The 10,089-nt window shown below is 32.0% G+C and overlaps 1 protein-coding gene across 1 annotated transcript; it reads left to right on the forward strand.

The window, feature by feature from the left end:
* The first annotated feature begins 3,938 nt into the window (after positions 1-3,938).
* On the forward strand, positions 3,939-9,768 carry LOC105160407 (plastidial pyruvate kinase 2). Its single transcript, XM_011077770.3, has 12 exons — positions 3,939-4,429; positions 4,983-5,270; positions 5,446-5,611; positions 5,967-6,101; positions 6,272-6,382; positions 6,499-6,587; positions 6,786-6,848; positions 7,005-7,180; positions 7,290-7,392; positions 7,517-7,665; positions 7,914-8,022; positions 9,287-9,768. The coding sequence occupies exons 1-12, from the start codon at positions 4,187-4,189 to the stop codon at positions 9,392-9,394; spliced, it is 1,740 nt and encodes a 579-aa protein (XP_011076072.1). The 5' UTR covers positions 3,939-4,186; the 3' UTR covers positions 9,395-9,768.
* Positions 9,769-10,089: the final 321 nt, after the last annotated feature.

Here is a 10,089-nt window from a genome sequence, read left to right on the forward strand (position 1 = left end):
AAATAGCGACTGCCTATTTCTCTAAAACCGAAAATATATTTGTAATATTACTAAATTTTGCAAAAAATTTTAATGTAAATTATTGAGTTAAATACAGTTATCATATTTAAATATCCACCCCACATTAATTATTTACTAAAGTATTAAAACTTTTAAAAATTTCTTCGATCTTTTTAAGTTTGAAAAATCAATTTTATCCTTATAAAAATTGATTTGTGGAAAAAAAATATATAAAGCAAATCAAAATAATAACAATTCTAAAATGCCAAAGAACTCTTTGTTAAATCTTTGTCTAATTCTAGTTTTATTTGTTTATCAAGCTCTTTTTAATTTTATAATCCTAAAATAATTGGGATTCATTTTAGTTTGACTTGTTCGTCAAATCAAATTAAAAATAAATCTATACATACATATAATTACTACAATTATATGATTACCATACGCATATAGTATATATTAATTGTGTATTTTTCTATCAGTTCATCAGCCCTTTTAATTTTATTAATTGTATATTTTTTTAAGAAAATATATAAATATACATGCATGTATAAACCTTTTTTTAATTTGGTTTAACAAAATAAGTAAAACTAAAATAAAACGAGCTCAAAGTACTTTAGGATTATTATATTAATCATGGGTATTCTGATTATAACATATTTGATTTATAATAAGTGAATAATAAATCCATTTGGTGTAAATATCATTTTGAATTCAATTTCAAATAAATGATGAATCTATTTGTTACATAGAAATAAACATCGATTGTATTAAATGTAATTTTCAAATTATAGGAGATTTACGTATAATTACATTAAATATAAGAGGAAGACGGTGTAATTATCTCTAAATTTGTCTTTAATAAATTGAGAAAACAAAAAATAGAAAAATGACAAGAACTTATCGCTATGTTATGATTCATGTTTTCGCATTTTCGATACAAGATAAAGCATACTCATTTTTTATTTTTGTGTTTTTACACTTTATCTGTGTGTCTTTTTTGTTTTTCAATTATATATATAATAATATATATATATATACACTTATATATAATATATAAAAGAGACATGATTTGACATTAAACATAAAATATATATTATATACATATTTAATATAAAAATATATAAAATAGAAATATGATTTGACAATGAACAGTTATTTTTGTATCCAAGATTCCAACATCAAACATACACCACTTATTTTAAAATATTTTAAATTATCTCAAACAAATTAAAACATACAATCTATCTCCAACACACACTTACTTATCTTTATATTTTTCTATTTATCTCCAAAACACAAACATAGTGTTTGATTTTATTTTTGGCCCGTCTTTGAGATGGACAAAACATAGTAAATGTTTGCCTTGATTTATTTTGAAAGTTTTGATGGTGTTTTGAAATATTTTGAAATAATGCCTCATTTATTTTTGGTTAAAATAAGTCTACACTAATTATAGGGCCTACAACTAAAAAATTATATACATATTCATACATATATATATGAATATATATAAAAGATACATGATTTGACAATAAACAATAATTTTTGCCTCACACTAAACAACATCAAACATACCATACTTATTTTATATTATCTTCAAAACAAATTCAAACATACACACTATCTCTAACACATACTTATTTATCTTTGTTTTTCACTCTCTATCTCCACTGAACATACCAAAACAAGTTAAAAATGAAACCAAATATAATGAAAACAAAATATTTAAAACACAAAGATAAACATTATGTATGGTTTTTAAAATATTTTTTGTTAACTTTAAACATGTGTGAATCGAATATTAATAATAAAAAGTCAAAGAGATTCTCATTTTGTGTAAAAATAATATGCTTGAAAATATTTTACTTAGCATACACTTTACCAATGGAATATAGTTACTTTAATTCGCTTATACTTAATAAATAGCAATTACAACTTTACAATTACTGTATATCAATTTACCCACCTGCATACTTGGTATGTTTTTCACATTTGTTGTATATCATAAGCTTATATTTACATTACTCGTCGTTTTTATACAAAGCGCACTATCAAATTGAATTTTGCTGAACACACTTTATTTTTATTACAAACTTTGGACAAATGGAGTTAAAAAACTTGAATAAAGAAACAACACTATGACACTTATATTATAAAATGGAGCAAGATTTGTTTGTTATATAATAAATAATTTATTGTGTTTTTAAATATATTATAAATAAGAGTTAAATATATAATTAATATATTATATTAAAGTAATTCAAATATTATTACAAGAAGACCCATTAAATGGGAAGAAATAATTTTTTCAGAAAATTGGATAATTGAAAAAACTGTACCGGTCAGAACACAAATACATGATCATAATAATATAACAAATATTATTCAAAATAATGAAGGAACTATAAATATTAAATTTGATACAAATACAAAATCATTACTGTTCAAAAAATGTAACTCGACGAGATCTTACACATCACCTATAGATTATAGGGTGGAATCTCCTATGCCTTCTAGAGCATTTACTTCTCAAATAAGAGATTCAGAAGTATTTACCCCTTTCACAGAAAAATTATACATTAATAGACAAAATATTGTAAGAGAATCTAATACTAAAACTCAGAATATAAATGAGTTAGAACCGACAATGTTAGAAATGGATTTTAATATTTAATGGATTATAGTTCTATTATAGATTTTAGTCCTGGCTCTCCAGCCAAAAAAATCAGTTCAGAAGAATTTAAAGACGTAGGTTATAGCCAATTCAGATAATGGTTTTTCCAAAGCTTTAATAAGCAAGAAATGTTATATTTTCAAGATGAATTTTATAAAACCTGTAAAGAAAAAAATGCTTTAATTCCTTTTGTAACATGGTTTATTGATACATATGTAAAAAATTATATTTTTGTTATGGAAAGAAATTATAAATTAGAATCAGAAAAAGTTTATCAAGGTCTTTACCCTCTGCGGCAGACTTTTCATATTGAAAAGAATGTAAAAATTCATAATTTTTCAACTTTTTCTAAATTAATAGAAAATGATACACTTGCAGTAACTTGTAAACATATTAATAATATGTTTGAACAACAAAATTATACGAATTTATTCCTTAATATTTTGGGAGAACAGATTCAATCCATTCATAATAAAATTGAAATTATTATTTAAGCTATAAATAATGTAAAACCGGTTATAATAGAAACAAAATCTGAAGAAAATGAAGCATCTCCTAGTTTCCAGCCTCCTCCAGTTATATCTGATTTCAAAATAAGACTAATCCATGAATTAGAAAAAATTATTGAAGAAAAATTCAGTAAATTGAGTATAAAAACTCTTGATAAAGAATTACAATATGAGTTGATAGAAAATACTGATCATAAACAAGTTTTTCAAAATCAAATTAATAAAATTATTAATAAATGGGCTGACAAACCTATTCAAAGTAAATTCTATTATAATAGACCAACACCTATGGATGTCTTACATGAAGAATATAATGATACAATTGATATAAGTTATTCTGATAATAAAATTTATGAATGGAATATTGATGGATATTCTAATAAGTAAATTTGTAATACAGTACATAGAATGCTTATGTATTCCATGATTTGCAAAAATAGTAATAATTCAGATAAAACTATTGTAGCAATGATTGTTGTTGGATTTACTGGACAACTTAAAGATTGGTGGGATAAATCATATGCATATACCTAACTGGAATTCCGGTCCAGTAGACCCAAAAAGCAGGTGGGCAAGTCCAGCTTCGCACGAGGCTCTCGTGTGTCAGTCCCATTGGCGACTTCGCTCCTCCTATGTTAGGGGCCCATTCTTCGTTGACCCACTGTAACTCTGAATTCCCCCACCATCCAAACGACACCGCTTAACCACCCTCACCAAGGAAAATAAAAGCGAAAACCCCATTTTCTCCCCAAAACTAAAACCCCTCTAAACCGTTGCGAAGTCGAACGAAGCTTGCTGAGAGTTAGAAGCCTCCCTTCTATTTTCGATACAAACAAGAAGAGAGCCTTCCGCCTTCACAACCTCCAAATTTATCGGCGATTTCTCCAAACTCTCTCTCAATTTATTATACATTCAGTTCTTCTCTTCTGCGCCTCACCCCCTCTCTCTCTCTCTCTTAATCTCCGACGGTTTACCTTTGTCTCTCTGAGAGGTTTTTGTGGCGATGGCTCAAGTGGTGGCGACTCGGTTGATTCACGGTGCATTTGCTGCGAATACTGGTTCTCGATCTCTCCAGAGCCGGGCTGAGAGACTGCGGCCGACTTCTGGCTTCGAGGCGAAGGTTTTTGCACAAACCGAGAAGAGGAGCAGCCGCGGAGCTGTGCACGTCAGCGCGCCGATCACGGCGAGGAGATCTAGCGGTGTTGAGCCGCATGTGATTCCAGTTTCTCCTGAAGACGTGCCAAAGGTTCTGAATCTTTCTGTTTTGTTCCTTTATTTGTCGGGGGGTGGCTGGGGGTTCTGACTTTGAGCATGGTGGTAAGCTTATGTTGTAGATGATTGGTTCCAGCTTTATTAGTGTTTTTTGTTAGAGGAAGTGATTCTACATGCGTGTTGGAGATTTTAGCTTCTTATGCATGTTCGAGGCTTTCTGGACTATATTAAGTTTTGCAGTTTTAATATCATTTGAGGTTGCACGAATAAAAAGAAACCAGTGCAGCTTATTTGGCTCACTTAGCCTGGGTAGCTAACTTTTAGTTATTTATTTATGTGTCCGTTTTCGTTTTTCTTGAGTTACCCCATTTTCATGTCATTGAATTTGGCTTCAGAGTTCGAGTCAATGATAATGTACTATCTGAAATTAAACTTTAAGAGTATCATTGACAATATATACTTGGGCATAACTCACACTGTTGAGGTAAATTGAGCGTCTGTTAGGTGGCTAAACAATAACTGTGCAGATATGGCTTAGTTATGTATTCTACACCAAAAAGCATCAGCATTGCTTTTCTCTTAACCAGGCAGAAGAACAAAACCAATATTTACAGGGGATTCCACAAATTGGTGAGACATCAGTGGGTATGTGGTCTAAGCCTACCGTCAGGCGCAAGACAAAGATTGTTTGCACGATAGGCCCCTCAACCAACACCAGGGAAATGATATGGAAGTTGGCAGAGGCTGGAATGAATGTTGCTCGTCTTAATATGTCCCATGGAGACCATGCATCTCACCAAAAAGTAATTGACTTGGTTAAGGAATATAATGCCCAAGCAAAAGACAATGTTATTGCCATCATGCTTGACACTAAGGTAAGTCTTCTTTTGGCATGTGAACCATTCATTGGCATCCACTCTTCGTACTAGAAGAGCTGTATGTGAAATGTATGATATGGAATTTCAAGTATCATGGCTAAGTAAATATTCATGTGATGTTTTGAATGTCTAATGTATTTGTTTTCTAATGCCTGATGAATTTTGATGACAGGGTCCTGAAGTTAGGAGTGGCGATTTACCTCAACCCATTACATTGACTACTGGTCAGGAATTTACTTTCACAATCCGAAGAGGAGTTGGCACAGCAGACTGTGTCAGTGTGAACTATGATGATTTTGTCAATGATGTAGAAGTGGGAGACATGCTACTTGTTGATGGTATAATCTATGAATCCTTTAATTGTGCTTTTCATCAACTGCAGACTATCTACGAGTAGAACATTTGAATCACCCATCTTGATGGAAAGTGGATTATTATCACTCATTTTTTATTATGTTGTCCAAATTTTTTTTAGTGTGTGAAAATTTTGCATTCAGAAATCAAACATTTTGAATTCTTCCTATGTGAAATATCTGTTTATTTGCTGACCAGCTCATACATTTACTGGCCATTCAAAAAGATCTTTGATGCATGTGACATGTTTGCATGTGTACCTCTTTTAGATACTATGTTCATGGGGAAGTTATGATTATGCTTTTATTCTTACTCTGTTACTGACTATCGCTTTTGCAGGTGGTATGATGTCATTAATGGTAAAATCAAAGACGGAAGATTCTGTGAAATGTGAAGTTGTTGATGGGGGAGAGCTTAAATCCCGACGGCATCTTAATGTTCGCGGAAAAAGTGCAACACTGCCTTCCATAACTGGTTAGATCAACAATGATACTTCTTACATTTGCATGCTTTATTTCATGCTTACTAACCATGTTGTAAATGCATACTTGCCACTGTTGCTTCAACTGATGGGTATTATTTTATGTCCTCTTTCTTCCTTTGGGTGACAAATGGGATGATCCTTTCATGGTGATTTATAACAGAAAAGGACTGGGACGACATCAAATTTGGAGTGGATAACAAAGTTGACTTCTATGCTGTTTCTTTTGTCAAGGATGCAGCTGTGGTCCACGAACTGAAGAATTATCTGAAAGGTATATTTCAAGTTCTAGGTCATTTAATAACAATACAGCTTATAAGGTACAATTGTATGTTTGATGTATAACTGTTGCGTCTTTGATTTCAACTATCTTAATGTTTTTCCCTGCAGATGCTGGTGCAGATATTCATGTCATTGTAAAAATTGAAAGTGCAGATTCCATACCAAATCTGCATTCAATTATAACTGCATCTGATGGGGTAAGAATATGAGAATTTTATCCCTGAAACCAAATGAAACTGCTCGAACAGCAAGATGTTAGGCTATGATTTAGTCCAGCCTAAACAGCTGATTATCCCTTTCTTGATTCAGTACTCCTTTTTATCCTTTTACCTTGATGAATCATGAATATCAACTTAATTCGGCAAGAAGATAGCTAACTCCCTTTTCTTTGTCAGGCTATGGTTGCGAGAGGGGATCTTGGAGCCGAGTTGCCAATTGAAGAGGTTCCTTTGTTGCAGGTAGAATAATGATATCTTGTTAAGGAAACGTATACGTCTTTCCCTTGCCTTATCTAGTATAGAGCGTGGGGCACATGGGTAGCTGGATTTTCTAATGCTGGTTACATTGTCAAGGCCATACATTGATTTACAAATGCAATTTTATTACAAATGTAGGAAGAAATTATCACGATATGTCGTAGTATGGGGAAGGCAGTCATAGTGGCAACAAATATGCTTGAAAGCATGATTGTGCATCCTACTCCTACCCGGGCAGAGGTATCAGATATTGCTATTGCTGTTAGAGAAGGAGCAGATGCTGTTATGCTTTCTGGAGAAACTGCTCATGGGAAGTAAGTAACCTTTTCTTTGGTTTGATAATAGGGCAATTTCACATACTCTTTTATGCACTATAAGGCTTCACCTGAATGTTAAATTGATTTAGTTTCACTTCTGTGTTAGGTTCCCACTGAAAGCAGTCAAGGTCATGCACACAGTGTCTTTGAGGACTGAAGCTACAATAGTTGGTGCCCAAACTCCAGCAAATCTGGGCCAAACCTTCAAGGTCAGGATAATCTTTTTCTCAATAATGTGCTAGCTTTGTTTTCTGCATACATGCTCTGTCATGCAAGTACATGCATGTACAGTCACTTACATTTTTATTGACCTATCATTTCTGTTCTCTGCAGAATCATATGAGCGAAATGTTTGCCTTCCATGCAACAATGATGTCTAACACCCTTGGAACTTCTATCGTTGTCTTCACTAGAACTGGCTTCATGGCCATTCTACTGAGCCATTTTCGACCATCTGGCACAATTTTTGCTTTCACAAATGAGTGAGTCATGTGAATTTACATCCGCAAACTGCTTTTTTCAAAAAGCCAATGTGTGAGCAAATGAGGCAAATCTCATTCAATTTTAATGCATTTTGGTGCCTTATCTAATAATTAAGTGAATCTACCAGTCCTCCTTAACATGATTACTTTTCTGTAGTAAAATGATTTTACCGGCATTTCGAAATTTTAGCCTTTTGGTAATTCTGCAGTTCTATTTGATTGATATATTTTATATAATTGTTTCACAGGAAGAGAGTACAGCAGAGATTGGCCTTGTACCAAGGTGTTTGTCCCATACACATGGAGTTCTCTGCGGATGCTGAGGAAACATTTTCCAATGCGCTGGCTTTGTTACAGGTGAATACAACTTCTGTGCAATTATTTTTAAAAATGCTCTTCTCTGCTGAGTTCTGAGTCTTTTGACTGTCAGGTACTTTAGACCAGTTGATAACAATCATAAAATAGTAACAAAGAATTGATGGTAGATGAAGTTGTATTTCACAACCGGCCTTTAGTAAGGAACTATTTTCCAAATTGAAGTAAAGAATATAATAATTAGGGTAAATACACTTGACCACCGAACTATACTCTAAGTCTCATTCACCTCCCGCCCCCCAAGTAATATATGTGACATTCCCCCCCCCCCCCTGATTTAATTATTGGGACAAAACTACCCCTTTGCATGCCATATATATTTATATATTCCTAATATATTTTAAATAGTTTACACATTAATTTAAATCAAATTATTGAAATATAGAAAGAGTAATTAATAACTTGAGCATTATAGATCAAATTAAAGTAATATATTAGTATGATATATACAAATACTAATCATGAAGAATTTATTTTATTCATTTGAACTAAAGAAGAAGTTATTAATTAACTAATCAAATGAGGCTTGGCTTTTCTTGACAAACGGATAAAGATATTCAATTAATTTGTACAAAAGAAAAATAAAAAATTGAAGAAATGTTGCACCATTTCAAAAAAATATGAGTAAATACACTTTTGTTCTAATTTTTGTAAAAGATATATATTTGAAAATGGAGGTGTAATTATTCATCTTTATCTAAAAACATTTAGATTGAGTAGTTGATAATTTAAGTTTCGAGTATCTTTTTACATTTGAGGTTTTTGTGTATTTATTTTACTCATATTACTTAATCTTTAGTCTTGCAGTTTCAATTAGTTAACTATCAATTTTTATTAAAATTAAAATGTATTTGTTTAATTAAGAAATATTATATGTTGAATTTAAGATGAAAATTTTGGAAATTATTTGTGCTTTATATATATATATATATATTTACAAGGCAATTTTGTCCAAACATTTAGCTCAAGGTTACAATTATTAGCTTAGCAAGGTAAATGAGACTTCTGATATAGTGAAGAGGGTAAAGTGTATTTAACCCTTATGATTATTAATAATGGTTGGTATGTGGTTCTATAAGTTCATTTCAATTTGATAAAAAAATGACCCAGAAAACCATATTTTGGTCCGAGAGCATTAACCCTGAAATTCTTTCTTTGAGTCATTTGTTATATGATTGACATCTCTTTCTTTATGCATTTCATTCTGCTTATTTCATTCTTACAATAACATCTTCCCGATTTGTAGAAGCAAGGAATGGTGAAAGAAGGCGAGCAGGTTGCACTTGTTCAAAGTGGTAGACAACCTATCTGGCGGTTCCAATCCACCCATAATATTCAGGTGAGGAAAGTATAGATGCGAAAGGGAATTGGAATCTATACCATGGCATTGCATTGATAGTCGATGCATAGATTGGAAAAGAGTGTGGTGATCCCCTCACTTTACATTGATTGATGCGTCTTGGATGATTCAGTTTTTGAGGGCATGTACTGTGCGTGCCGTAACCATAAGTTATTTACTTCAGCTGAGTCCATTTCTTTTATATTTTGTACCTTTCCCCCATCCTTTTGAACTTCTATTGGATGCCACTGTGTTCTTTGAACTTGTAACGGTTTGTTGGTTGAATGTAACTTAAGAGCGGTAGGGTTGCTCAGTTTGTCTCCTGTCCGCTTCCTTTGAGCACTGTAACTTCTATTCTTAATCGTAAATGTAAAACTTATTTTATGGAATATTTGTTCAATTAAAAGATGCCCTCCCCTCTTTTATCTTTCAGTTAACACGACTTCGGTTTGGTTTTAGACATTTGCAACTTTCATTTCCACGGGAGTCAAAAGAAAGTAAATGATCATGAGCAGGAGTTCCTAATCTCCAAATAAGAGATCTGACTGGAGGTGGTTGGGTTAGATGTCTCTTGTAAATGCTGCACGAATGTAATGTTTATGAAACAAATTTTTGTTTTTTTATCTTCTAAAATTATTTTTCTATCATGCGAATTACAAAAAGAAAAGGGGTGGATTATCATGCCAGTCTTACGTGACTCTTTCCATTAT

Source organism: Sesamum indicum, linkage group LG4 (assembly GCF_026168435.1).
Source record: "Sesamum indicum cultivar Baizhima isolate 11 linkage group LG4, ASM2616843v1, whole genome shotgun sequence".
Classification (NCBI taxonomy): Eukaryota; Viridiplantae; Streptophyta; class Magnoliopsida; order Lamiales; family Pedaliaceae; genus Sesamum; species Sesamum indicum.